Raw genomic sequence first — 27,415 nt, 5'->3', positions numbered from 1 at the left:
TGAATTAAAATGGATCAATCTCATCAGGTGTATTTTCTTCAAAAGGATCAATATCTTCATTGTTGGGTATATTATCATCAAATGAATTGATAACTATAGATTCACTCTTTCTCAATAAATCACATACATCGGCTTGAATTTTTTCGGAACAATTTCCGGATATATTTGTAGAATTAAAGTTGTCTACATCATTTTCTAATAAATCCATCTCACCTTCAGCTTTTTCATTAATATTGTTTTTATAGTTATTAATATCAATATCATTACTTATATTACCTAACAGTATAAACCTTAATGTTTCTCTCTGGATATTAGTTATGTTTCCCTTTTTTGTCCAACTATACAAGCCATCTTTTGATGTGTCTTCTGAAGTTCCTTGTTGTTCTATAACAGCTTCCCATAAATCAATATCCTGAGATATAAATTCTTGGTTAATATCTCTCAGCCACTTTAAAAAGTAATCTGAAGCAAATAATGTTGGAGGGACGCATTGATTTATGACCAACTTTTCTTTATTATAAACGAATGAAACATCCCATAGATATTGTAAAAAGTGCCTTGCTATTGAATTAGAAGAGTCGTTATACCCTGAACAAAGTAAATGCATTGATGATAATAATGGAGAAGAACATGAGAGTGGTCTGTGTATTCCAATTTTGTCAAACACTAGGCTCAAAATCAATAGTAAACCAGCAGTAAAACGTGTTAAACAAGATTTTAATACAACAACCATATCTCCTCCTAATCTAATCATATTTAGAGCAATCATTAAGTCTGAAACAAATTCGTTGTGGCACTCAATTTCAAACTGTCCAATAGAATATGTTGGAATAATGTGGCAAAAAGGATCAATAAATATTAAATCATAATCAAATTTTTGGATCATATAGTCACTTGTGACTGCATTCAACACTTGTTTATATTGACTACAGAACCTAATTTCCTTAGATATATCGATAATCCTAACTTTATCATTTTGTTTCCTAGGGATATTTTTTCCCGAAGACTTTTCTTCATTGAAATTATTTACAAATGACAAATGACCTTCTAAATCCGAGACTATCAATATAGTACCATGATACTCAGACGAAATAATATTCATAATATAAGAAAGAGGAAATAACTCATAATATCCTCCAAATGTCCCATTGTATATTTCAAGATATTTCCCACGTTTAGCCAAATATTCAGTCATAGATGTGCTATTACCAAAAACCTTATTTAATTCACATAAAGATTCAAACAACGCTACTATATTTCTATTTGCTGGTATTTGTGAATATAAAGGATAATCATTGACTGATATAATATTATCTATTAAAGGGTCAACTGAGTTAGATGTATTGTGTGAGTTATTAAATTCTGTACCCAAGAATTTAATAAAGTCAAATGGAAGGACAACATTCTGACCTTCCTTATTGTGATATAAATTAGTGCCATAAAAAGTATCTATTCCACATGATATATTTCTCAGTGGCGTATTCACAGCTATTATTGTCTCACAATAGCGTCTTATGATGTCATCATTACAATATGGAGACATCTGCAATGCAAAGCTTGGGAATGATTGTACTTTATTAAAAAAGTGATCAGTCTCAAACATGTAAACTTGACTTTTTACTCTATCCATAAGTCTTTGATAAGTTGTGTCATCCTTTGACCAGTCCAACCAATTTGGTTTAATACCTTTAGGATATTTATCTAAGGGAAGAGTTTTCGTAAACATTGAATCTACACTAATCTCCTTCTTTATTGGAATCTTTATAATATTATTATTAGAATGAGGAGTTTGTGTATTTAAATCAGAACTTTGTATTGTATTTAATTCAGATTCTAAATAATCCTCAACATGGTCCTGATCTAAATTGTGGCTATTATCTAACAATTCATGCCAATATAACAGCTTTTCTTGCAATAAACCATCTGTATTTAATTTTTGTGCTACCTGTCTATATGAGACCAATGGAAAATAAAGTTTGGATCTAGTTTTCTGCAAATCTTCATATAGTTTAAATGCATATTGGCGATCAATATAAATTCCCTGTACGCGATTCCTATCGCCACCTTTCCGGCTTAAACTAGTTGAAAATCTAAATTCACTCTTTGTGTCCCTGTTCGGCAATATATATTGTGTTGGTGAAATATTACGTATATCTAATTTTTGTATATACTCTAAGGCAAATAACCTTCTTTCTTTCTTACTTACACTGCAAGTATTTAGTGAGTCTTTTAGCTTCTTCTGAACCTTTTCATCATCAGAATCTACAATATCGCAAAACTGATATTCAAATTCTTTATTTCCACCATTGCAAAGTCTTCTTTTCTGTACATTATTATCTAGTATAAAAGATCTAAATTTGATCAAATTTCTTGTTATATAGTCAATTTGCCACTTGCAAAACAAGGTGCCAGCAGTCACACAATTCTTTATAAACTCTTGAGGGACCCATTCACGTGGTAATAAAGCGATATCATTAAATCTACTTTTATTTTCTTTAAAATGTAAAGTCAGTGATTTTAATAAAATTGATCTTATACCTTGGAAGTTTAAAGCCACAATGTATACCTCACTATTTCCACCTTTACTCATAACTGGTTTAACAATATGTACTTGGTTAAAGCAGTAATATAATAAAGCAAGAAGGGATATTGTAGTATGATGAAAAATATTAAAGCATTTTACTATTAAAGATCCATGTTTACGTAAAATACCAAGGCCACATACAACCTCACAATACTGAATACAAGAAGTTAATTGCTCTTGCTCATTAGGATTATATTGAGTATCTATAGAGCCATCTGCTGTTACTAAATCAGCTAACCAACAGCTTTTTGTATTCTTCGAAGTCTTTGACCATATATAGTGGATATTATCACAATTAGTAATATCTCCACTATCATCAATACCCATATTCCATACCCTGTAAGTATCACGATAAATTATATCATCATTTAGTACGTTATATGGATTATGGCCCTCATAATATGGATTCAATGAGTTCGCCTTCCATTCCCATAGTATCTTTCCTTTGTTCTGCCTTTGTCTCTTATTCAAAACATTGTTATGGATATAGTGATTCAAAGCAGAAATAAACCCTCCTGGGCATTCACACAAATGCATACTTCTGTACTCATTCTCATTAATCATTTCATACCACCTAAAAAAAGATAATATCTCGTATAATTTGCACCATCCAGTTGTTGGGAGTTCAATAGGAATATTTCTTAGCTTATAGATTATATCCTGAGCTATATTTGTAGACCTGGTAAAATCTTGCCAAATCTCTATATCAATCGAATTAAGTTCAGATCTCACACCATCTAATTGAGATTTTAATAAATCCAATTCTTCTATGCTATATCCTTCGGACTTTCCAATATTCTCTTCAAAACTTCTGCAATAACAGTCAACTTGTTTCTTAATACATAATACACATGGCTCTTCAGAAATAGGAATCTGTAGCCTTAATGATTCACTCACAGGAAAGCTGTATATTCTAAATTCTGGCTTTGCCATATATTTATAACCCCAATTAGCTCTCCTATTTGCTAATAATAGCAATAATTTTCCTTTTTAAAAAAATATTGGCGGTAAATTGTCTAATTTTTTTTTTTCTGATAGGCAGCTACCGACGTGATAGAAACCGTCATATTGTATTGTAAATACTGAAACTTAGAAAGGGGAGGTTATTCAGAAGTTTACTAAAAAAGAATAAAGTTAGTATCTATTATTTTCAGATTAGCTGTAAGCTAGTTTTAACTAAAAAAAAAGTATGGAAGACCTAGAAGATAATGAATTATCTATTTTAGAGGAGAAATTAGGTATTTCAGCGAATTCCTTCCTAGAAGTTTCGAAATCTAATAAGCGAAGACAAGCTTTATACAAGTCTATTGAGGAAGAAGGTATTGGTGAGGATTTTATGGGCTTATTAGATGGTATCATTAGCTCTGTGAAAAATAAGAGACAAAAGATACAAACAAAAGAACAAATAAAGCAAACTAAGAGGACAACTAAACAAGATTTAATATTCAATAATACTTTTGATAGTCAGGAAATAAATACAGATGAAGTTTCTAAATGGCATTGTAAATATAAGTTAAAGTTACAAGGCTTTCTAAATCGTTTAAGTGAAGGCAATATGACAATTATAACTAAGGGTATATTTGAAACTATTCAAAATTTTGTAAAGTCAGGTATTGAAATTTCTATTAATTGTGAACATTTACTTAATAAATTAAGAATTGAATGTATTACAAAGGCATTAAATGTTTGGGAAGGTGAGGAAAAGCTAAAAGTACAAAAAGAGATAGATTCAAGATTAACAATAATTTTTGATATATATCAATGGACATTAGTTGAGATGTTTATGCAGAATTGTATTACTCAAAGTCAATCTACATTATCACTAATTACTGTATATACTTGTGTATTTGGTGCACTTGGAGGACTATTTAGATCAAAACATTTAATAGAAAAATTAATGTATAGTATAAACTTAATATATAACAAGACATTGCAACAACTTATTAATTGCTTTTTAACAATTAGAAATTCAAATGAAGATAATGAAGAACTATATCATATTAGATTTATTTTACGTCACTGTATTTTAGTGTTAATGACAGGTTATCGTTGTGGATATATTTCTAGTTCCTCCCTTTTAAGCTTTATTGAAGAGGGAGTATTATATAAAAAATATAAAGATGAATGGATATACTGGGAGTGTTTATTGGATAATATAGTAATTTTAATGCGAGGAGTTTGTAGTAATTTAAAAGATGAACAACCAGAAGTATTTATCAATATATCAAATAATATACAAAACTTAATTTCAAATATTAGAGATCCTGAAGTAAAAAAAGATGATAAAGATTTTTTAATTTCTAAGAAAGTCCTAGAATTTTGTACAACTCCTCAAAAACTAAAATTTATTCTTGATGAGCTAGAAGAACAATGTAAAGCATCTTTAAGTATGAGAAGGAGAAGTGGGATGATTGAAGACCAACTAACAATAGTTCAAAATTGGTATTCCATATGTCCATTACTAAAGCCATTACGTACTTTTAATAATAAAAATATAAATAAAATACCTTCAAATATTGGGTTTTTAGTTGAATATAACTGGTTGAATAATTTAGATATCAATCTTATTATAATGAATACAGGTATTAGTGATCAAATTAATAGGTTTCACGAAACATTTGGAATTGAATTTGATACAACTAAGGTAGAAAGCTTATATATTAAAGATAGATCTAAAGCAATTAAAGATATATCAGAAAGTGTTGATGAATTTCCTACAGATAAATTGATAGATTTAGCAAATAAAATGCGTTTAAGCTCAGATATACAGAGAAGTGTCTTTATAGCTATAATGGGAGCCCACGATGTTCTGGATGCAATTCAGCGTCTAACATCCTTAAATTTGGCACAATCTAAGACATATATAAGGACTTCCGTAAATGTTATATTTTTGTTATCTCTCTCTGAAAAGGCATATAACCCATTTTATGTAGAGATTATAAAGAATTTGGTAAACTTACCTAGTAATATGTCAAAAAAATTTTTAAAGGAGATAAACCAATGTCTAATTCAACAGATAGGGCTTATAAATTCATTTAAAATTAGGAAAATTTTAATTTTAAGTCAAATTTTGAAGGAATGTATTTTTGCAGGAATTGTAAACATGAAAATTATTAGATTTATACCATTAACAGATGTACATTCATTAGCAGGGTCCTGTGGTCTTTTTTTAAGGGAACTTATTTTGCATTTATTATTAAAACAGGTTGAAGATAATGATGATACGTTAGCTACTAATTTAATACAGCCTGTAATGCAAATGTCTGATATTAAGGAAGCCGTGTTATTTGTACTGCAGAATTTAATTTTGCCCGCCTTAGGATCTTTTCCATGGAATAACACAAAGATTACCTTAGCTGATGTACTAAAACTGTGCAAGAAACTTGAGATACAACCCTAATATTTTATGTACTATTAGATATATTTAGCACTTTTGTATATATTCTTGAATCTAAAGTTTTTTAATATTTGAAGAGGTTGGGAAATAACTTTATTTAAATACTTAGATGAGTAGATCTCTTTACCCTAAAGAATTCTATGTTTCTACTAGCGATGGTGTCAGTTTATTCTGTCGTAGCTTTGGAACAATAGAGAATGAAAATTCAAATTCATTATTGTTTGTAATGGTACATCCTTACAGTTTTATGGGTGGATCAAGTGCTAATATGGCTGGTTTAGCATATAGACTTGCTGAAGATGGTTATGGCAGTATAATTTTCGATCAAAGGGGTGTTGGGAAGTCTACTGGAAGTAAGTCTATTTTTGGAAATAGTGAGATTTTAGATGTAGTTGCTGTATGTGAGGATATAGAGAAGAGAGACAAAGGAATACGAATCATTTTGATTGGTTCTTCTGCTGGAGCACCAATTGCAGGTTCAGCAGTTGACAAATGCAGGAATATAATAGCTTTTATAGGGATTGGTTATGTGTTTGGATTTTGGCCTTCTTTTTTATTTAGGCAGCATTATGATAATATTTTGAACTCTAAAAAGCCCAAATTATTTATAATGGGTGAATCAGATGGTTTTACCTCAGTAGAAATACTAAACAAGGTTTTAGAGAAGTAAGTATATATACATAGTTTATATTGTCTATATTTTATAATATTCCCCCCTTAATGTATTTTAGATGCCAAGAACCTAAGTCTAAATGTATTGTCCCAAATGTTGGACACTTCAAGTTAGAGTCCCCATATTATGACAATTATATTGCAGAGAAAATACTAAGTTTTATAAAGACACTTTAAATGTAAATTGTTACAAGTGTTTAATTTACTTCCTTCATTGTTTTCTAAATTTAAATATTTCACTAAGAAATATTATGATATCTTCTATATAGTTAATATTCATTGTAATATGAATGCTACAAAGATTGCAATAATTGATCAATTCACCTAAAATTGTCTACAGCTTAGTATCTGAATCATTTGATTCTCATTAAATATTGCTTGGAAACATAAATACTCTTACTCTACCACCAAAGCTTGATGGTGGTAATGCCTTTCTGAATCTAGCACATACAACTCCACTATTCCCATAGCTCCTTCTTATTAGACCCATAACAGCACGGAATCTTGTCCCATTTTTTATTTTCTTTGCCTTGTAAATATATGCACAGCGTTTCCCAAGATAGAATCTGGTATCTTCCTTAGTCTTTACACCTTCGATTTTCAATAACGAGATATTTGGAGTCTGTCTCACCTTTGATCTCTTATAGCCTGTTACTACAGCTCTTGCATATAGGCGAATTGGCTCAATTGTCTTGTTCTTAAAACTCTTTGCTTTCTTCTGTATTGTCATTTCTCTTATATCCTTACTCCCCTAATATGAAGTTGACTTAAACCTATTATGCCAATTACTTTTTGATTTTAGATATTTCTCAGTATTTCTTTATATGCCTGATTTAGAAGTTTTACCCGGTAATATTCTTTAGCACTGCAGTATGATATAGACATATTTTTTTTGTCTTGTTGTCTAATAGAACACTAAGCAATGAAACTTTGTCTCGCAAATCCGTCTCGTCTCATTCTGGTTTAATTATAGCCATTATTGATAGCGCTTGCGCTAGTTGACATTTACTTATTGTATAAGTACAAATAGGTCATATTCAACAACCTAGGGTTTCACATCAATAATGAGGTTCATATTAGGAAATCTATGTGCCTACTTGTGTCTTACTTCCTTACTATTGAAATTTAAGTGTGTAAGATCTGCAAAGTACACTATTGAACCTGCTTTGGCTTTATTACCCTGGACATCAAATAATGTTTCAGAGATTCGGATTAGAGTTAGCGAAGGGTGTTTTGAGTGGAAATATGATATAACTGAATATTTAGAAGTTAGTAATTATGAAATCCGCATAGATGAAAATGGTAAGGATTGTACAGATGCTATTTTTATTAGATCTTTATGGCCTTTTAAAGATATTAAAGGTATATTTCCAATTATAGCTATAGAAAAGTATACAGGTGAAATTTTGCGAAGTGAGGTTCATGTTGCAAATATTGAGAGTATTAATATAAGTACAAGCTCAAAGAGAATAAGACTAGGTTTTTTAGAAATGTTGAGTGCAGTGGGGTTTGATAATGAAGTTAATACATTCACTTCACTACAAGGAGTAAATATAGAATGGAAGATAAACAACGAGAATATTGTTGCTGATTCTTTAGAGGGTCAAACAATAACAGTTCATGGCTCCAAAGTTGGATCAAGTATAGTTAGTGCAATTGTAATTGATTCAAATGGTTTGAAAATTACAGAAACTAGTGTTGTTATATACGTGGAAGACCCATTTAGGGTTATTCCCTACTCTAGACAAGCTCCATTCGGTTCTATATATCCAATAAAATTAATTAAGGAAGATTTCAGTGATTTGTTGCTTAATATAAACGATAGAGAATACTACAAATGTTATATATCTAGCGAACTATCTTCAAAAATTCCTAGTGATACTATTCTTGATAATAACTACTTACTTATTGGGTATCCTGATCCAAATGAATCTTCTTTACCAACTATTACAGTATCATGCGTAGATAAAAGAGTTGAGGGTAGTTCATCAATAAGCAAAACAACAGTTTCGTATCCAGCGAGTATAAAGTTAGGCTTATTAGAGTCTGATACTATATCTAGAGATGAGAAACTAAACAAAGACAACTTAGCTGACTTTATAGATTCGTATTATATAAAGGGTGAAAGCTTAGTTAAGCAAACAGGAATGTTCCAACATGTACTTGCTAAGGATGAGTTAGTTATAACTAGGGAACAAGATGCTGTCGTTCAAATAAAACTTCTTAACAAGGCTGGTAAATTCCTTTCAGTTCCTAAAAATGCTGAATTTAACATTATCTGTCTTAAGAGTTGTGAAAATGTTAATATAAAACCTTATAGTTTAGATCAAAATTATTTGACATCTTTCTTATCTATTCAGGGGATAAAAGTTGGTACAAGTCTTTTCACTTTGAGTTTGGAATCTATAGGGTTGATGAAATATGGTCAAGGGAAAGATGAATATTTAACATCTATTAATTACTCTTTCACTATAAGTGTAATTGAGCCTTTAAAAATTACTATCAAAGATTTACCTGTAGTTTTACATCCTGGTAACCAGACATTTATATTACATGATAAATTGACTGGGGGGACAGGAAACTTTCATTTTTGTAATCAAAATAATCAAATCATTAATATTGATCCTTACAATGGGAATTTGGTAACTAGTGACGTTAATGTAGGCTTTACAATGATAAATATTTTAGATATTGGTATTTTATTTCAAACTAATCGAAATTTTACTACTCAAGATTTATGTAAGGATTTTCTAAAATATCAAATACTTAATCTGCCCATAATAGTAACTTTTTTGGATAAAATATCATTTGATGCTAATAGTTTAGATACTAATTCAGCTTATATACACAATAATACTTTATATATTTCATCAATCCATCCAGCTATTACTTTAGAAATTCAAGCATTTGGATCAGCAGATGGAATTGATATACCAAGAAATCCTGAATGGTCAAATTTAGAAAGGCTCAAGTACACTGAAATGATATCTATGAGTAACCTTTCTGTTTTTAATCCATGTAAACTCTACTTTTTATTATCTAACAAGAGCTTGGTCGTTAATTCAAATGAAGATAATCAACTGGCTACCAACTTACAAGTTTGCAGAGACTTGTTAGCTGAAGGAAGTTGGCAATTTACCTTTAGAACAAATGAAACTTTGCAACCAGAATTTGTGTCATTATATTTTCAACATAACAAACTAGTTGTACTACCCAATTCTAGTGGTACAATATATGTGCCAAATATTACTCAAATATATATCTTTGGACAAATGCAAAATCAATACTATGAATTTCCTGCTTTAACAACTTCCCTTAAACTGGAAATTTATTCTGAGATTAATGTGATACCACGTATCTCACCATTCCTTCAATTTTATATAAACAACGGCTCATATAGAATAGAAAGTCAAAGTTATATTGACGTCCAATTAAAAGGAGGAATAAGAAGTTCTAGTTCAGAAATTCTATATTTATTAGAGGCTCAGATATTAAAATATGGAGAAATAAAGGATATTAATTCAGAAATTGTGAAAGTTGACAGGCTATTAAGTGGAGATGATGTATTTAGAATTGGCTGTAAATCTTTAGGTCAAACTGCTGTGAAGTTTTCCACTTCTATTCTAGATAATGATTTTAAAATTGCAACTACTGATACAAAAGTATATGTAGAGTGCTGTCAAATTGATAAACTCAAAATTTTCTGGATATCAGATGATGAACTAGAAACTAGTATCCCCTGCAATTTGCAATATGAAGATTGTCATGACTTATACATAGATTCTACATCTAAACACAAGTTTGGAGTATTTGCTTATGATTCTAATAAAGAGGATTACCCTTTATTATCATTTAATAATTTTGCTGTAGAGTGGTATTTTGAGGATATGAAGGAGAGTAATGAACTCTCATACAACTTTCTGGATGACTATATTCAAATATGGGTATTATACAATGAATCAATATCCAAGTTTAAAGATATTTCACTTTTAGCTTCTATCCACAGTTTATCTGAGGATTCAAATATAGCTTATAAGTATCTAGCTAATATAAAGGTTATATTAGTGCTTCCACCAAAACTTGTTTCACCAAACATGATTATTGACGATAATCGGGATATTTATAAATATAATGAATCTCCAAGTTGGAGCCTGTTAAGTGGTACTCACGAGTTGGGTATAATTTATGGATCTGGCAAATTTAACATTTCTCTTACACTAATGAATAACAAAAATTATCCTGATAACTTTCTAAACCCCACTCTAAATTACTATCAAGAAAAAAAGGAATCTAACTGGCAATTTTTGGATATATTTCCTTTTCACTTAAATACCTCATCTTTCTCTGGAACATTCACTTTGACAGTTATGGATGAACTTACTCTCCCAAAATATACTATAAAGAAACAAATATTTATAGGGAAAGTAGCAAGAGCTGAACTTGTGTGGATTGGACAAGTCAATTTACTTGGTAATATAGATTCTACAAATAAGATGACTGATATATTGAATGAAGATGTTAGTCTGGATGAAGAGTCAAACTATATGACTGATCAATTATCAGCTATAGAGTTTCAAATTCCCTTTTCCTATTATATTTACTTAAAAAACTTGAGACAGTATTATGATCCTCCTTGCTTTGAATTAAACTGCTTACTTTCGAATAGTGCGATGTCATCATTTATGGTGATTTTATACGATGAGAATAACCGAGTTCTCGAACCCTGGCAAAGTGATTTAATTGATGTTCAAATAAAACATCAAGAGAAACGAATGAACAATATATTGAATTCTTTAGATATTCTTGATATCTTTCAACATCCAGAAGAAGATTTAAATATAGTAGTAAACCCTTTAAGAAATTCAAAGGTTACCTACATTATGAATAGTGTAAAGAAATCAAATATAATATTGACTTTAGAGTTGAATGTTAACTCAGTAAAAACGAATGCAATTAACCTAATGGTATATCCAGATGTTGAGGTCGAATCTAATTCTCAACATATTTCTTTATTCCCTCATGGTTCACCTTTTAGCTTAGCCGTTTCTGGAGGTCCTTGGATATCAGCATTCAATAAATTCACCTTTACATGGGATGTATCATCTAGTAACCAAAAAGTTATACTTGTGAGGAAAGCAAGTCAGAGAATTATAGAACCTCTTGGCGTAATTGGCTATTCAGTTATTACCGTTAAACTCTTAGCTTCTGCAAATTCAATTACCTTCCAAAATGTAGTTATTTTTAAAAGGTCTATCAAGGTCTTCGTTGAATTTCCACATAAGATTGATATTTTGTCTCCAGACTATTTCCAAGTTTATGTAGGATATCCTAAACTTTATACTCTTATAGTATGGACAAAGGATGAAGATTTACCACCTATTCATCCAAGTCAGCTTATACCATCACTCTTGACTTCATGTAAAATCGATTGGAATATATTGTCTAGTGAATCTGAATATTCACACAATTCAAATATATCATGTATATATCCTTTAGACTCTAATCAGGATATAAAAAGTCCAAAGTCTCTAATAGAAGGATATCTTGAATGTCCAAACTCACTGGACTCTTATTATGAATTTATTATATCTCTAGCAACTTATAAAACTGGAAGTCTTACTCTGAATGCTAAAGTTTCTTGTTCTTTTAACTCAAATTCCACATTTGATCTTAGTGTTTCAAAGAATATTGAAAGCTTAAAACCAATCGACTTTATTTCGAATAATCTTTGGCTAATTAGCGATACATTGTATAATCTCACCATTCCAGCAGATATAGAAATTACTTCTTATGGAAATACATATATTAAAATAACAGTAGAAGTTTCTCAGATCATTCATATTGATACTAGTTCTAAGGTCAATGATAATATTGTTCTCATAATGGAAGACAAAAGATTAAAATCAAAGTTTAACAAAACATTCCTTCCTATTACTATTTCAGAAGTTAAAAATGTGAGGATATCTTTTCAAATTGATGAACAGAGATATTATATTATTTCAATTTTACCCCTAAATTCAATGGGAATACCTCTTAAAGTTTCACATCACTTTTGTCTGCAACTATCAATTAGGCTTCCATTTGAGGAAGATATCAAAGGTTTACAACTAACTCAAGTATATACTTTGAATAATAATAAAATCAATGATAGGACTTTTCCATCTCCAGATTTACTTTTTGAAATTGAAAACAGAAGTAATCTATACTCTTTCTGCGAATTTAGAGTTGTGGCTAAATCTCTCTCTTTATATAGAAGAAATTCAAGTGTTATCTCTTCACTATCTGCGAATTCTGCTTCATTGTGTCTAACAATATCAATCTACCGTGGACCTATTTTTCTGGGATCTCAACCATTTTGTAATTTTGATGATACTTTAATACACGAACCAGTTGTTTTATCATATCCTCCTGCATTATTACCTTCTAATCAAAAATACAAAATATATGTACTTCCAGGTTCTAAAATTCATCTGAATACTTTGGAATGGGAAATAAAGGGCATAATTCCTAGTATACTTAGATTTTATACTTTAATTAATAATATAGATCAGATGGTAGATATAGAATATGCAGTTGAAACTGAAGTAGCATCAATATTGGATATTCCGTTAGATAAAGTATCTGCAAAATTAGTTAAAGAAATTCCTCTTGATTTGAAAGACATGGAATTTGTAAATTCTTCAACTTCCTTTATTTTTATCACAATTAATGCTAGGGTAAGTCCTATAAGGTTATGGCAAGATCTCAATCTAAAATCAATAAACTTACTAACAAGACTTGGTATTTATTGGATTAATGACCATGATAACTCGAAAGAATGGAGAATTATTTCATTAAACTCTTCATCTGAGTTTATTAAGATGAATATTCTAAATATACCAACTGGAGACTCTTATATTGGAACTTGTTTAGTAACATCTTTGTCAAATATTGTTGAATTTGAAATCTGCATCACTTCTTTTAAAAATGCTATGACAAATTTAGTGTTGTCAAACTCAGGTTCTCTATTTTTAGACAATCCATGGGCATTTGAAATTATTCCTACTATAAAAGAAACTAAATCAGCAACAAATTCTAATAACTTTAGCTTTTCATGGAATCCCATTTATAGCAACTTATTTTATACCTCTCCTATTTATAAATTCCATTGTAACATAGATCAAGACTTTCTTAATAGATTTTATACTACTGAGAGCTATTGGAAAATGCATCAAAGTGCCTCTAAAAGTTACATTATAGTTCCTTCTTGTAGTTTAATTCCAAAAATACACAATTCTAAATACTCACCTAGTACTCTTGAAAAACTTACATATGGAACCAAGCCTCCTCATAGATTTGGAATATTAACAAACCTTTCCTCTGGAATATCAATACTAGAGTTGTTAATAACTGATGATACTAAATTATACAAGAATAAATATACGATTGGATATATACCATTCAAGGTTCATCCTATTATTTTAGAATCTCAAAGTTCATCTTTCTTAACTGAAGAGAATGTATCAACAAAATTTCTGTGGAACTCTAATGGCTATTTTATTAGTATCACAACACCTTATTATATAACAAAAACTATTAAACTACCAATTGACTTGAAATTTTGGTTTGGTAATTCAGATACAAGACTTTCAGCAACTTCTATTAGATCTTTAAATCCAGATAACTACCAAGTATACTTTAGTACAAACAAGTATCAAGGAGGCTTGGTACAAATTAAACAAAAAGATTTAAATAATATTCCTATTGCTAGTAATGTACTTTTATCTGGTCTCAATATTTCAATGGAATTTGTAGATAAATTTTTTAAACACGAAATTGAGATCATTTTTACTCCTGAGGAATCCAGAGAAAAGGATCACTTGCTAGAATATCATATAACCAAAAGTTATAGATATATTTGGAGTAAAATCTTATATACCTTTATAGTTCTTACAATCTCTATTGGTACAATTGCATATATAAAAATATTCAGGTTTAAAAATAAGACACAAGTTGAGAAGATAAATTCACCTTTTAGAAAATTAAATACGATAAGGTGTTAATCCATGAAATGAATTTAAATTGAAATTGACTTAGGAAAAGATAAGTAGAAATTAGTGCTTAGATATTATATACATTAATATTAGTCTTAACTTCTACCTTTATTGTAGAATAATTAAATAGACATCAGGTTAATATGAAAATATGGGGTACCTGTAAGATATATTTAGTTAAGGATATTCAAATTGAAGAAAAATTGAGTCTCTTATCTCAGTCGAAAGATGGTAATTAAGTTATATTCCTCAATATAATTCGGAGGACATGGATTAAGAAATACATCCCTGAAGAGAGCTCTTAATATTTATATACATCAACTTACCATATCATATTGGATCTTAGCAATTGAAATCCTTGCAAGCATCAATGGAATTAAAAACATAAGGTCTATATAGTGATTCAAGAAAAAAATACATAATATCAATAAGGAACTCGGAAATGCAGCCTTGTAAAGCATCATTAGAAGTGGAATACGATATATAACAGCCAATAAAGGACATATTGAAAGCAAAAAACAAGATATATAAAAAACTCCTTTAGCCTGAATAGCATTATGGATAAGTGTATTGTATAAAGGGCTTAAGTTTGGATTTACAATTAGTAGAATAATAGATACCAATGCAATAACCAAAGATATACTATAAAGAGATCCCCAAAGTAAAAAATCACGGCGAATAATTTCCAATTCGCTAGATTCACTAGAAATAATAACTGTTGGTTTCTCAAGATGACCCCCTCCGGATGAATCTATATCTGAATCTATTAAACCAGGGCAAATAGAATCTGCTGAAGGATGAAATCCCAATGCAATAGTTGAATCTGGAAATAAGAGCTGAGTTGGAATTGAACTATCAGTGCATGATCCTAATGTTAAAGAGTTCTGAAAAAATAAAAAAGGTGCATCTATATCCAGCTGGCTTCTCCTAATGCGACGTCTTATTGGTGACATCACACATGTACATATATATAAATAAACAAATTTATATATTCTGTAATATTCCTTATATAACTAGAGATATTTCCAAATCATTATGTAATAAATCTTCAAAATTTAAAAATTGCTTGTACCCTAAGAAGTTTAAAATATATAGCGCTTTATATTCACAAATATTGAGACACCGCACTATGTATTTTGTAATATATTAATAATGAAATATGGAGCGCTATTCATTTTTATATTAGACGTGAATTAATTAACAAGAGGACCCCCTCTACACTATCGCCGTGTGACAATAAGAGTAAGATTTAGTCACTACTTTACTTTTAGTATAAATTGCAATTTTAGAAAATGGGTCATGGAGCCAGTCGATATAAGAAGGCAAGAGCCAAGATGCGATGGAAGTGGAAGAAGAAGAGAACACGTCGTCTCCAACGCAAGAGACGTAAGATGAGACAACGATCTCGATGAGTCATTGCAACTATTTGGCAGTTTAGTAGTTTAATGAAAGTGGAAAATCCTGAGGGGTTTCAATAGTGGATTTTTACTATCTTCTTAATTGAAAGGGGAGGTTGATTATAGTCTAGAATAATAATTACTAAGTTTTGTCGACATATCAGACTTCTTTTTATTGTTTCACTAATATATTTAGTTATTGGACCTAATTCAGTTTATTTCCTAATATTGAATTTGATAGTACAAATATATTTATTTACATATATCCAATGTAATGGTATATTTAGTAGTGTACTAAATTTTAAACTTCCAAATTCAATATAAGTTGGTTTCACGGCTATACAATTTATTATGTATTTAACTTTGTGTTATTCATAGCTTAATTTTATCTAAGTATTTTTTCTACTATATTATTTACAAATTTACCTAAATATTGTTATCAAACCTTGTAAATAGGTATTAAATATAAAAACTTAGTGGGTAAGCTTAATTCATTTCTATTTTAAATTATTCCTTTAAAATGATAAAATATCAAATTAACTTTGCAAATATAATCTTTAGTGTCTTGATATAGTTAGGATGTATCTCTAGCTCTCTTTAAATTATAGTTGTATGCTATAGTGTTATCTGAACTGAAGTTTATATCCACTAGCGTGCATTATCGAAACATAATATTATTATATGGAAGGTACTTTACAAGGGATTTTTAATACTTTAATGGAGAGTATATTAAATCTAACACATAATGGTTATTCTGTATCTAAAAATGATCTTCGTGATTTCTGTACACAATTTATTTATATTGAATTGATTACACTATCTTCATGTTTTGCACTAAGATTCTGTTAGTTCTCATATATATTTCCTCTGGGTAATAATTTTGAATTCATATTATATCAAGAATTGGTAATTTATTAGTTATATTGAAGGAGCAGCATAAAGAGTTCAAAATTATTGTGATAGATTTACAAATATATTAACTCAGGTTGCTGTAACACTTATGAGTAAGGTATGTAATTTATTTTCTAATTATTCATTAGTTATGATACATTCAGATAAAATAACTAATGTATCTTTTTTCAGCTCACATCATTATTCTTATTATTGGGTATAGTTTGTATTGAGTTATTTGCTTTAATTCCATTATTATCTGCAGAAAGGAAGCTACCAATTATAGAATACGAAAATCAAACAAGAGAAGCTCAATTTAGAAAAATATTGATAATAACTAAAAATTATGAGAGAATATTTAATATAAATATTACCTGTGATTCATTTGCAAGAGTTCATTAAATATATATAAAGTGTACCTTCATTTAACATATATAAATGTGACAAATAATCTTATCAATTTACTTGAGTAGTATATATGTGGTTTATTATTGGTTCCAGCTCTTGAAAGAGGTGAATTATCATATAATAATTTTTGTGGAATTGATAATACTACTTTATCACTTCTTGATATTATATCAACTGTTAAAAATTATTAGCCAAAACTTATTGAATTGACATCTGTTCATAGATTACTAGTAATATTCGAAAATATAATTAATAGGAGTAAAGATAAAAAGTTATATATGAGACTATTCTACTTACTACAAGATGTAATAATAGTATATATAATTTTTTTTTTTTTTTTTGTTAATCTTATTTCATTATTGTCTTAAAATTACTTCCGGACTTATATATCAATTTAACCAAATAAATTTATTCCACCTTTCTACTGTAACTAAACGAAAGTATTTCTACAAATATATACATAAACATACATACATACATACATATGTCAAAATTAAAAGAAAAAAAAAGTTCCCACAGATTTTATAAAATTAGTGTGCACAGTAGCCACGTGATAATTTGGCGCTATATACTGAATTCATTCTTGTTTAAAAAATATTAAAAATAGTTATTTTACTAGATCCAAATAATATTAATGCAAACTTCATGTTTAGAATTTTTAAACTCACTGGATTTTGAAAATGCCTTTTCAAAGCGTGGTATAATAAGTACCTTAGTGGGTATTTTTTTAGGATTAATAGTATCAATAACAGTAAACAGTACCCTTGTAGAAATCAGCCTATCTCTATTTTTCTCAACATATTTTGGTTTATTATTTATTGGAATTGGTTGTTTAATATATTGGCGTGTTTCTGTTACTTTTCAACAAGTTACTGAAGAACAGGGCTTAGATAAACGAAGATTTCTCTTGATATTTGCCGGTATAATTATGTTATCAGGATTACTCTGTTTCATGCTAGAAAAAGAATGGTTTGCTGGATTATCCGCTTTGTTACGTGTACCTATTTATTCTATTTTAGGTTTGTCAATATCTTTTGCCTTAGCATTTTCTCTTGTGGATGTTGTTAATTATATATCAGGATTAATAATGGGCCCTGAAAGTCCATTACTTATTAGTTCTAGATCTCAAATTTTATTGGTTATCTCATCTTCACTTATTATGGGTTGCTTATTTGGTTTGATTTTTGGATTAGTAGAAGATTCACATTCGCAAGTTCACTATATCAATATTTCACTTATGAAACAAAAACATTATTGTTATACTATTGGTATTATTCAAGGAGCTATTTGTGGTTTTGGAAATGAAGTTTTAAGGGTATCAGACAAATCTTATATGACAATGGGGAGAACCACTTATGATTCTGAAGTATAAATGTTACATTTTAGCTACTTTTTTTTTTTCTTTAATTTCCTATACATTATTTTTAATAAATCCTAATCATAAGAATTTATACATCCTATTATTATAAAGTATATTGAAATTTATAGATATCCTATTGCTATTGAATTAAATTAGATCAGATATTTGATTAAATAGAAATAGTTTTATTTAAATTATGTATAGTACTAATATAGTAATATAACTTATTTATTTTACAAGCTATTAAAAGATAGTAATCCCGCATAAGCTTACCTATTACTAAAGTAAAGAGGACCCATTGGAAGTATGTTAATAAAAGTAATATAGCTTTCAAAAGTATTTGTGTATAATTAAATACATATACTTAATGATATCATCTAAAGTGAAATTAGTAAGCTCAGAGGGAGAAGAATTTGAAGTAGATATATGTGTAGCTACAGCTTCTACATTAATACGCAATATGATTGAAGGTAAATTACTAAGGAAAAAAATCTTAATATAATAAGTAAAATATAAAGTTGATATTATTATTACTTTTACTTTTTTAATAATTTCTTTAGATGTTGGGTCTGAGGATCCAATTCCATTACCAAATGTCCGAAGTGATGTTCTTAGAAAAGTCATCGAATATTGTAAGCATCACGTAAATAATCCAGCTAAAGAAATCCCAAAACCACTAAGAAGCAATAGTTTAACACATATAGTTTCTCCTTGGGATGAAGAATTTGTTAATATTGAACAAGAATTACTGTTTGAACTTATGCTGGTAAGTTAAAATACTTTTATTAAAAGATAAATTCAAATATTGGAGATTTAATATTAATTCTGGAAATGTTATTGTTATTAATTATTTATATTTATATTAGACTGCTAATTATATGGATATTAAGCCATTATTAGATCTTGTATGTGCAAAAGTAGCTACAATGATAAAAGGAAAGAAAGCCGAAGAAATTCGTCAGATTTTTAATATACAAAATGATTTTACTCCTGAAGAGGAGGCAGCTGTTAGAGAAGAAAATAAGTGGTGTGAAGAACCTTAGGACTAGTTAAATTATACTTTTTTTTATTAAATTAATTAGTACTGTGGAATATTCTATAAACTGTAAATTTATTCATTTTAGTCACTTTTTTGCAAATACAAGATTGATATTATAGAATATTTCAAATATTTTGTATTTATAGTTCTTGCACTAAAAATTTTAATAATATTATAGTATCTACTATTTTCTATAATTTGATCAATTTAATGAGTAGATCTTAACTTAAAAAGAAATTTGCAATGCAAAATAACTACCTTACTATTTATAAAATTGTAATATTTTAATAAAATAACAATACAATAACTATTTTCCCTTACTAAAAGTTTCAAAGTTTAAAATATTTATACTAGTAAAGATAAATTATACTTAAATTAATTGATTTAAAGATTTTTTTCAAGGATATAACTTAAATCATTGTAACTTATTCCCTCAATTAATTAATGAGGTATTACATTTTAATATATACAATATTAACTCAAATTTTTCTATTTATAATGTATACATTAAGAAACCTGCAATAATTTTGTATTTTTCTTTGTTTTTATTTAATATTCTATTAAGTCCCTTCAAGTTTATTAGATACTGTCCCATAATTATTTGTATTAATACTTTTTGTGATTACCTTAAGAAAAATAAAATCTATATTAATAAAGAAGTTTTTGTTTGTATGTATGCAAATATTTCAACTATTTAAGTATTATTTTAAGTTTATCTTACAAAAATTTGTGGTCTTCTTACAAAAATATAACCCTTACCTAGCCAAAATATTTAAATTTCCTCTAATATTATTAATTTCCTTCAATATGGTTCGGTTCAAGACTTAAAAAACTTCTGGTTAATTTAAAAAGATAAAGACATAAAAATTAAATTTTAAGTTTTAAGCTAAAATAGGTTTTAGTTTTTTATTATGGGATTATTAAGTAGGATAGCTAGTGGTTTATATTTTGGTGGGAATTATATTGATACAATAAGATGTAAGGAGAGAAAATGTATTAGGTCAAAAATTATTGGTAGCTCAACCAAATTGTTAGAGAGTCAATCATCACATTGTGCATCAGGGAATACAGTATTAAGAAAATTATGGCCTAGAAATTCTTCTGAGATATCAACAAGAATAGATTCTAATGAGGAATCACATAGTTTAAAAAGTTCATGAGACAAATTCATCTACTACATTTCTCATACCTAAATCAAATTTAAATGAGACTCAGGATTATCTAAAACTAGGGAAAGATAGAAATAATATAAGAATTAAAGAGGATGAGAATAATAATACAAATATTATAATAGATACTGAAAATTATAGTAATATTGTGATTTCATTTAATTATAAAAGTTATCCTATTCCATTAAATCATATATCTAATTGGATGAATGCAGTATTCAGTAAATCAGAAAGTATAGATATAAATAAAGCATCTTCAGAAAAAAAAATAACTCCATTTCATTCATTGGTAGTACCTAAAATTTCAATTGGTGAATACTATACTTCTAGATTAATGAAATTTATTGGTTCTACACCTGTGGATTTCTGTGTAACATTAATACTATTAAAACGTACTTTGGAAAATTCTGGTGGAACATTACAAATTACTACATTAACAGCACATAGATTAATTTTGGCTGCCTCGATAGTTACACATAAACTGATGTATGATATTCAATATGGATTAAAATTTTGGGCATATATTGGAGGTGTTCCACAATGGGAAATGGTAATGTTAGAATATCATATACTAAAAATATTAAATTGGAATTTAAATATAAATTATGATGAATTTTACACTATTTATAGTTATGTAATTTCAGGTAGAAAGAATGATATTAATAATATACTTATTAATGAAATTATATCATTTAATAGATATAAAAATAATAATAATCATCATGATCATCATTATATATATACTTCGAAGTGTACAAAAATTCAGCTTAGTGTAACGAAGCCAATGTCCAATCGTAATACATTGATGCAGAGTTCAAAATAATTACCAAATAAGGGAATTTTTCGGTTTTCCACAATCAACATCTTTATGAATATTATAACAACGCAATGAACATACATATCTATTTATTTGATTTGATTTACTTTTATAACATTCATAGCATCTATATTTCCCAAAGCATCCACAAACAACACAGAAGAATCTTCTAGGAAGTTTTGATGGATCAACAGCAATTGATGACCACGTTATATTTCTTTAAAAAAATTCAAATAATAAAAAAATATCATTAAGAAATTAAAGTTGTTATAAATTACCTGTCATTATCTAATTCATCTTCTGCTAATACTAATGCAACTTCTTTTCGTTCTCGTGAAGTATTACCAGAATATCCACTTGAATTAAGCTTTCTATTATCTTCAATATAACTGTCAGCTATTATCCAGACACAATAAAGTAATTGGAGTTTTAATTTGTAATATTTTAATTTTTTTATAAACTTACAATTATCATCATCATCATCAGATCGATTTTTGCGACGCCGTTTACCTAAGAAAATTAAGTTATATATGTGATATTAATTAAAGTGATCTTATATTCTTTACCTTTGGCCATACTTATCTTTAGGAAGCAAACTTAATAGTAAAAGACTCTAATTTTATATTTAGCGGTAGGTGCCGTGTAAGATATAAGAAATGTATTCATGCTAAATTATATAAACTATATATCAGATAAATTAACTTTATATTATCGGTTTCAAGTCTAAAACTCATTAACATAACAACTACTACAAAACTATAATATCCAACAAATTTAATAAATTCTTATTGGTATCCACCTTAGTAATATTCAATAATATTATCAAATTAAAAATGAAATAAACAGAAAATTATATAAGTATAGATATAGGTTCTAATTTGCAATCTTCGCCACGTATATAAGCGAAATAAAAAAGAGTTGAAGGTATAATATGGGCTACTAAAATTATAGATAAGATAGTCACTTTGTATAAGCTCTGATTGAGTGAGTTAAATAAAATAGGAAATATAGAAAATATTGCTGCAAAAAGATATAAAATTGACAACACTTTAAGTGAGGTGATACTTTTTATTTTGTAATAAATTCCTGTATTATTCCACATATATTCTGAATATTGGTGTCCATTATAAATAGTAAGGAATATACATGACAGAAATACAATAATACAGCACAATATAGACAAAAGTAAACTTGAGACTGATATATAAAAAATAATATCTCGAATATTAGAATATAATAATGTACAATATGAGGACCACATCATTAAAGCTGAAGAAAATATAAAGGCTAGTAATTTAGCCCATACATGTATAAACCTAAAGCTCCCAACAGCTGTAGCTAGAGATATAGAACAACTTCTTTGATTGTAAGCAAATAGCCTACTTCTTAATTTTGAAATATTAGTTTTCTGTACCCTTCTAGGAGGTATTCGATTATCTGCTATCCATGGTCGTTTGTAAGAATTCTTCACTATGTCTTTGTCTTCCGAATCATTACTTAACGGATTTAATGGTACAGTTGTTTGTTCATCTTTTATCATAACACCAACACAATATAAACAATATTAGGAATTTAAGTAAAAACCTTTAATATTTAATAAATTCTGAGGAAAAAAGTACTCCCTATAAATAAACTTTCTGACTAATTCCCCACTATTGTGGGTTTACGAGCGAAACTATCAAAAAAAGAAGTGAGACGAAGACGTAAAATAAATTTACTTCAAGTATTCAGTATCTGGAACTTCTACAGTACATCACAGCTTAGGCGGTGCATGTAAAAAAGTCCGTATTACAAAAGTGTTTTTAAAACTCTTCAAATCCACGTATTTATGTGTTCTTTAAGAGTTTCCAAAGTCTTTAAAGTGGCTTCAGAAATTTTACTTTTATCCCCTAATTTGTCAAATTTTTTTATGGTCTCATCAAAATTCTTGCAAGCTAATTTTGCAATATTCTTAGCTCGAGCAATATCATTGCATCTTTCGGCTAAAAAGACAGCAAAATTTAATACAACACTTAATACAAGAGCATCAGAAGGATCTGAAAAGTCTTGAGACAACTTATATGCATCTTCGTAAAGTTTTTTAACATCTTCACATGTTTTAATGTCGATTTCCAATCTATATCGTGCATTGTCAGCAATAAGTTTTGCCTTATATAATTCACCTCTATCAGAATTAATTATAAATCTATCTATAATTGTATCTATAGAATTTAGAAATGTTTGTAATCTCTTTTTTAATATTTTTATGTAATCATCACAACAGGATATCTGCATTTCATTTTTGGCTTTTGATTGTATTAACTTTTCCTCTATAATTTTTCTAAAACTATTCCTAGTACTATTTACTTTATGCTTAATACAAGAAGATAGTAATTGTCTTTCAACTTCTTCTAATTCACTTTTTTCAAATTCAGCTATTGTTATTATAGATTGGATAGCCTCCATCATTTTATCATACATACCCCCCCATTCATATACTTGAGCTCTATATATTTGTTTTTGTCTTTCACTCATTAAAGTACTCATATTTTAATAAGCCTAATATTTTTTCAGATAAAACTTAATGTCTTTTATAAAAGTGACACTAGATTTTACAAATAAAGGTTTTGTAAAAAAATAACGACTGGGTCAGTAGTATGTCTCCAGTTCAAAAATTATAATGTTAAGTTCTATAATTATAAAGTACAAATGTAATATATGAAATAAAAATTCCCAATATAGTCCACAAAAAGATATCTTTATTATTAGTTATTGAAATTTCTAAAACAAGTTTATAAATATTCATAATCTTCCCATATAGTGTATTTTTAATATATGAAGTTTGTATATACTTAGGACATCTCCAAAACTTTGCACTCTTATAAAATCTAGAATTATGATTATCAAAAGATTTCTTAGCTCTAGAAATGAGTATTTCCCAAGGTTGTGATTGTAAATCAAGATTTTGAAAATAAAAATGAAAGAATGGGTACATATCATAATTGCAATTCTGAATTAAATCTTGTACTTCTACCTCATTAGATATATATTTGAACAAATCCTCTTTATTGTATATAACAAGTTGAGATATAATATGGAGTAGAAATATTGGTGGATTTGTAAGAAACAAATCAAAAAGTCTAAATATTATACTTTTATCACTTGTTGGGATATTATGAGAAAACCAGCTTATGAGCCAAGGTAAACAAAACATGAAAATACTTGATATGGAATCTTGTGTAATTATTAACTTTTCCATGAATGTACTGAGTTCTGTATCTTGTTCATTTATTAAACTTAGTAAATCCATTCCAATAGCAGAAAGTACATTATCCAAATTATATTCAGTTGATTGGTCAGTATTATAGCTGAACATATTAGAATACCATAATAGAAATTTCTCGAGTAATGTAAAGCAGATATTTATTCTGCCTTTCTTAGTACTCAGTTTCTCTTTGATTTGAGTATAAATCTTGTTGTCTATATTTTCTAATTGTTCAAACTTTCCAGGAATATTCTCATTTCGAAGTATTTCATAATCCTCTAGGTAGACTGATACAAAAACAGATCCTATATCATGGATTCCCTGTATATAGGAAAATTCATGTTTATGTAATGAATATATAGCTAAAAGAATATTTTTTAAATTAGAGCGTAGATCTTCTCCTTTATGTAAACATCGACTAATATCACATTCTATTTGGCTATATAATCTTCGATCTGCATTCTCAGCTAGTCTTTCTAGAAAGTAATCATCATACATATGTTCAAGATCTATATCTAATGCTAAAATCCACAAATACCTACGATTTTCATTATTATAAAATCCACTTTTAGAGTAGGCTAGATTCTTTAGATATTCTATAGTATTTTGTAAATCAGTTCCAAAGCTCTGAGTTATTTCATCATTATATTTAGATCCGTTTTTATCATTTTTTATATAAGATAGATCTTCACATCCCATTAAGAATACTGCAATTTCTATAGTTCTAAATAGTATTTTAATGCACTTTGTACTCTAATTCCAAAAATCCATCTACAATTTACTCACATGGTCTCAAATGACGGGTATTAAGTTTATGAGACGGCGCTATTAGGCGCTATATTATTAGTTTCTTGCACACAGGTAAAAGTGAACTTGTAAGTAATATGGAAACTAAACTGTATGGATCTAATACCCACTTTTAAAGATGTACTAATGTCCTATAATCTGGAATATTGGTTTCCTTTAGCTGGTTCAGGTTTAATTCACTGGTCTCTAGGATTCACATACACTTTTGGAAATCTAGTCCCTTACATTGCAAGTTACATGACAATCAAAGGAAGATATGGGATAACTATATGTTATATTTGTTGGATAGAAACTATATTTATGCTTTTCCAAGGTCTTTTTGGGTACATTAGTGGGAAATTAGAACAAAAGTTGGGTTTCTTTATAGTATTAGTATTGGGAGTATTACTAGCCAATTTAGGATTGGGTTTTGCAAGTTATCATATTGAAGATTTCCTCTTTTTCTCATTCTTCTATTCAATAATTTTAGGAATTGCTCATGGTCTGATTTATCCATTAACTATATCATATGCGATTAATAAATATCCGGCTAAAATGAAGGGAATAATATCAGGGATTCTTTGGGGATGCAGAGGATTATCTATGGCACTATTACCCTGCATTCAATGTAAATTTTTAAATCCCTATAGTTTCCGACCTGACCTTAAGTATAAAGGTAATTGGTTATATAGCAACACAGCAATACTAGACCGTATTCCAACTATGTTGTATTGCATGACACTTGCATCATTTATATCTCAAATACTAGGAGTTTTGACTATCTTTTATGGAGAATCTAATATTAAATTTGAAAAGGCAAGTTCAAAAAAAAGTAGTGATGCTGAAGAGACAATAGAAACAAAATATCAATCAAGTAATAATAAAACAAATTTAAACTCCCAACAAATTAGCTATTCAACTAGTAATGTCCAATATAAATACCCATATAAAATTCTGAGTTCTTCTTATTTTAAACTCCTTTGGTATATAACCTTCTGTACGTGGCCAGCCGTATTATACACTCAGGTGTACTGGAAAATCCACGGTATGCATATAACAACCTTGAGAGATTTCCAACTTGCTAGAATTGCATGTTTCATTGGTATCCTACACACTATAAGTCGATTAATTTGGGGTCTGATTTGTGAAGCATTTGGACCTATTAACTCTCTTTGTATTATGACTTCTTTTTTTATTTCTGGACTCCTAGTTTTTGCATTCCCATTATGGGAACCATTTATTGCAATTCAATACACTCTAGGATATTCCCTATTATCAGTTGCCCATGCTGGAACATTTGTAGTACCTCCCTCTACTATCATAAAGGTTTTTGGAGCTAAAAACTTTGGTCCAATCTTCGGTTTACTCTTCTCAGCAAGAATTCTTTCATCTACAGTATTTTGCCTGGTAATTAGTCTGATATTTAAATACTCTAAGTTGGAATATATCCCAATTATTATTCTATTCTCCTCCTTTGTTGGTTTTTTTTTGACTATTTATATTAGAGATATAGAATCCCAAGAATTTCAATTTGAAGGTTCAACTGTGTAATAATTAGTAAATAAGTCTTTACGAAAGACTATATATTTAGTATCGTTTTATAAAACTATTCATGTAA

At 28.5% G+C, this 27,415-nt stretch overlaps 15 protein-coding genes across 15 annotated transcripts, besides 15 other annotated features; 8 read left to right on the top strand and 7 right to left on the bottom strand.

Moving 5' to 3' along the window:
- Positions 1–4: 4 nt before the first annotated feature.
- On the bottom strand, positions 5–3,517 carry CMU_034660 (ribosomal RNA large subunit methyltransferase J domain-containing protein; the record flags this gene model as incomplete). Its single annotated transcript, XM_002141393.1, has 1 exon — positions 5–3,517. The coding sequence occupies one exon, from the start codon at positions 3,515–3,517 to the stop codon at positions 5–7; it is 3,513 nt and encodes a 1,170-aa protein (XP_002141429.1).
- A 256-nt stretch (positions 3,518–3,773) lies between these two features.
- On the top strand, positions 3,774–5,984 carry CMU_034650 (uncharacterized protein; the record flags this gene model as incomplete). Its single annotated transcript, XM_002141392.1, has 1 exon — positions 3,774–5,984. One exon carries the CDS (start codon positions 3,774–3,776, stop codon positions 5,982–5,984), a length of 2,211 nt encoding a protein of 736 aa, XP_002141428.1.
- Positions 5,063–5,090: a sequence feature (AT_rich).
- A 106-nt stretch (positions 5,985–6,090) lies between the features above and the next one.
- On the top strand, positions 6,091–6,830 carry CMU_034640 (uncharacterized protein; the record flags this gene model as incomplete). The annotated part of the gene is made up of 2 exons (XM_002141391.1): positions 6,091–6,647; positions 6,713–6,830. 2 exons carry the CDS (start codon positions 6,091–6,093, stop codon positions 6,828–6,830), a joined length of 675 nt encoding a protein of 224 aa, XP_002141427.1.
- A 190-nt stretch (positions 6,831–7,020) lies between these two features.
- Positions 7,021–7,383, bottom strand: CMU_034630 (60S ribosomal protein L35A, putative; the record flags this gene model as incomplete). Its single annotated transcript, XM_002141390.1, has 1 exon — positions 7,021–7,383. The coding sequence occupies one exon, from the start codon at positions 7,381–7,383 to the stop codon at positions 7,021–7,023; it is 363 nt and encodes a 120-aa protein (XP_002141426.1).
- Positions 7,384–7,717: 334 nt separating this feature from the next.
- Positions 7,718–14,695, top strand: CMU_034620 (uncharacterized protein; the record flags this gene model as incomplete). Its single annotated transcript, XM_002141389.1, has 1 exon — positions 7,718–14,695. One exon carries the CDS (start codon positions 7,718–7,720, stop codon positions 14,693–14,695), a length of 6,978 nt encoding a protein of 2,325 aa, XP_002141425.1.
- A 308-nt stretch (positions 14,696–15,003) lies between these two features.
- CMU_034610 (uncharacterized protein) lies at positions 15,004–15,639 on the bottom strand (the record flags this gene model as incomplete). The annotated part of the gene is made up of 1 exon (XM_002141388.1): positions 15,004–15,639. The coding sequence occupies one exon, from the start codon at positions 15,637–15,639 to the stop codon at positions 15,004–15,006; it is 636 nt and encodes a 211-aa protein (XP_002141424.1).
- Positions 15,640–15,650: 11 nt separating this feature from the next.
- Positions 15,651–15,679: a sequence feature (AT_rich).
- A 1,085-nt stretch (positions 15,680–16,764) lies between these two features.
- Positions 16,765–17,573, top strand: CMU_034600 (uncharacterized protein; the record flags this gene model as incomplete). The annotated part of the gene is made up of 5 exons (XM_002141387.1): positions 16,765–16,927; positions 17,002–17,039; positions 17,069–17,092; positions 17,167–17,367; positions 17,448–17,573. The coding sequence occupies 5 exons, from the start codon at positions 16,765–16,767 to the stop codon at positions 17,571–17,573; spliced, it is 552 nt and encodes a 183-aa protein (XP_002141423.1).
- Positions 17,574–17,688: 115 nt separating this feature from the next.
- Positions 17,689–17,723: a sequence feature (AT_rich).
- A 111-nt stretch (positions 17,724–17,834) lies between these two features.
- Positions 17,835–17,867: a microsatellite.
- Positions 17,868–17,968: 101 nt separating this feature from the next.
- Positions 17,969–17,997: a sequence feature (AT_rich).
- Positions 17,998–18,016: 19 nt separating this feature from the next.
- On the top strand, positions 18,017–18,754 carry CMU_034590 (uncharacterized protein; the record flags this gene model as incomplete). The annotated part of the gene is made up of 1 exon (XM_002141386.1): positions 18,017–18,754. One exon carries the CDS (start codon positions 18,017–18,019, stop codon positions 18,752–18,754), a length of 738 nt encoding a protein of 245 aa, XP_002141422.1.
- A 355-nt stretch (positions 18,755–19,109) lies between these two features.
- CMU_034580 (suppressor of kinetochore protein 1, putative) lies at positions 19,110–19,785 on the top strand (the record flags this gene model as incomplete). Its single annotated transcript, XM_002141385.1, has 3 exons — positions 19,110–19,212; positions 19,303–19,508; positions 19,609–19,785. 3 exons carry the CDS (start codon positions 19,110–19,112, stop codon positions 19,783–19,785), a joined length of 486 nt encoding a protein of 161 aa, XP_002141421.1.
- Positions 19,227–19,296: a sequence feature (AT_rich).
- Positions 19,583–19,607: a sequence feature (AT_rich).
- A 6-nt stretch (positions 19,786–19,791) lies between the features above and the next one.
- Positions 19,792–19,823: a sequence feature (AT_rich).
- Positions 19,824–19,936: 113 nt separating this feature from the next.
- Positions 19,937–19,958: a sequence feature (AT_rich).
- An 86-nt stretch (positions 19,959–20,044) lies between these two features.
- Positions 20,045–20,077: a sequence feature (AT_rich).
- Positions 20,078–20,116: 39 nt separating this feature from the next.
- Positions 20,117–20,179: a sequence feature (AT_rich).
- A 513-nt stretch (positions 20,180–20,692) lies between these two features.
- On the top strand, positions 20,693–21,773 carry CMU_034570 (uncharacterized protein; the record flags this gene model as incomplete). The annotated part of the gene is made up of 2 exons (XM_002141384.1): positions 20,693–20,759; positions 20,935–21,773. 2 exons carry the CDS (start codon positions 20,693–20,695, stop codon positions 21,771–21,773), a joined length of 906 nt encoding a protein of 301 aa, XP_002141420.1.
- Positions 21,523–21,557: a sequence feature (AT_rich).
- Positions 21,607–21,668: a sequence feature (AT_rich).
- Positions 21,774–22,343, bottom strand: CMU_034560 (uncharacterized protein; the record flags this gene model as incomplete). Its single annotated transcript, XM_002141383.1, has 3 exons — positions 21,774–21,984; positions 22,046–22,277; positions 22,334–22,343. 3 exons carry the CDS (start codon positions 22,341–22,343, stop codon positions 21,774–21,776), a joined length of 453 nt encoding a protein of 150 aa, XP_002141419.1.
- Positions 21,977–22,030: a sequence feature (AT_rich).
- Positions 22,195–22,227: a sequence feature (AT_rich).
- A 274-nt stretch (positions 22,344–22,617) lies between the features above and the next one.
- CMU_034550 (uncharacterized protein) lies at positions 22,618–23,307 on the bottom strand (the record flags this gene model as incomplete). Its single annotated transcript, XM_002141382.1, has 1 exon — positions 22,618–23,307. One exon carries the CDS (start codon positions 23,305–23,307, stop codon positions 22,618–22,620), a length of 690 nt encoding a protein of 229 aa, XP_002141418.1.
- A 272-nt stretch (positions 23,308–23,579) lies between these two features.
- On the bottom strand, positions 23,580–24,293 carry CMU_034540 (14-3-3 family protein; the record flags this gene model as incomplete). The annotated part of the gene is made up of 1 exon (XM_002141381.1): positions 23,580–24,293. The coding sequence occupies one exon, from the start codon at positions 24,291–24,293 to the stop codon at positions 23,580–23,582; it is 714 nt and encodes a 237-aa protein (XP_002141417.1).
- A 136-nt stretch (positions 24,294–24,429) lies between these two features.
- Positions 24,430–25,710, bottom strand: CMU_034530 (uncharacterized protein; the record flags this gene model as incomplete). The annotated part of the gene is made up of 1 exon (XM_002141380.1): positions 24,430–25,710. One exon carries the CDS (start codon positions 25,708–25,710, stop codon positions 24,430–24,432), a length of 1,281 nt encoding a protein of 426 aa, XP_002141416.1.
- A 201-nt stretch (positions 25,711–25,911) lies between these two features.
- Positions 25,912–27,348, top strand: CMU_034520 (uncharacterized protein; the record flags this gene model as incomplete). The annotated part of the gene is made up of 1 exon (XM_002141379.1): positions 25,912–27,348. One exon carries the CDS (start codon positions 25,912–25,914, stop codon positions 27,346–27,348), a length of 1,437 nt encoding a protein of 478 aa, XP_002141415.1.
- Between the last annotated feature and the right edge of the window lie 67 nt (positions 27,349–27,415).

Source organism: Cryptosporidium muris, genomic scaffold (genome assembly GCF_000006515.1).
Source record: "Cryptosporidium muris RN66 scf_1106632373451 genomic scaffold, whole genome shotgun sequence".
In the NCBI taxonomy this organism is placed as follows: domain Eukaryota; phylum Apicomplexa; class Conoidasida; order Eucoccidiorida; family Cryptosporidiidae; genus Cryptosporidium; species Cryptosporidium muris.
Note: the sequence above shows the minus strand (reverse complement) of the source record. Positions and strands in the feature narration are given on the sequence as shown.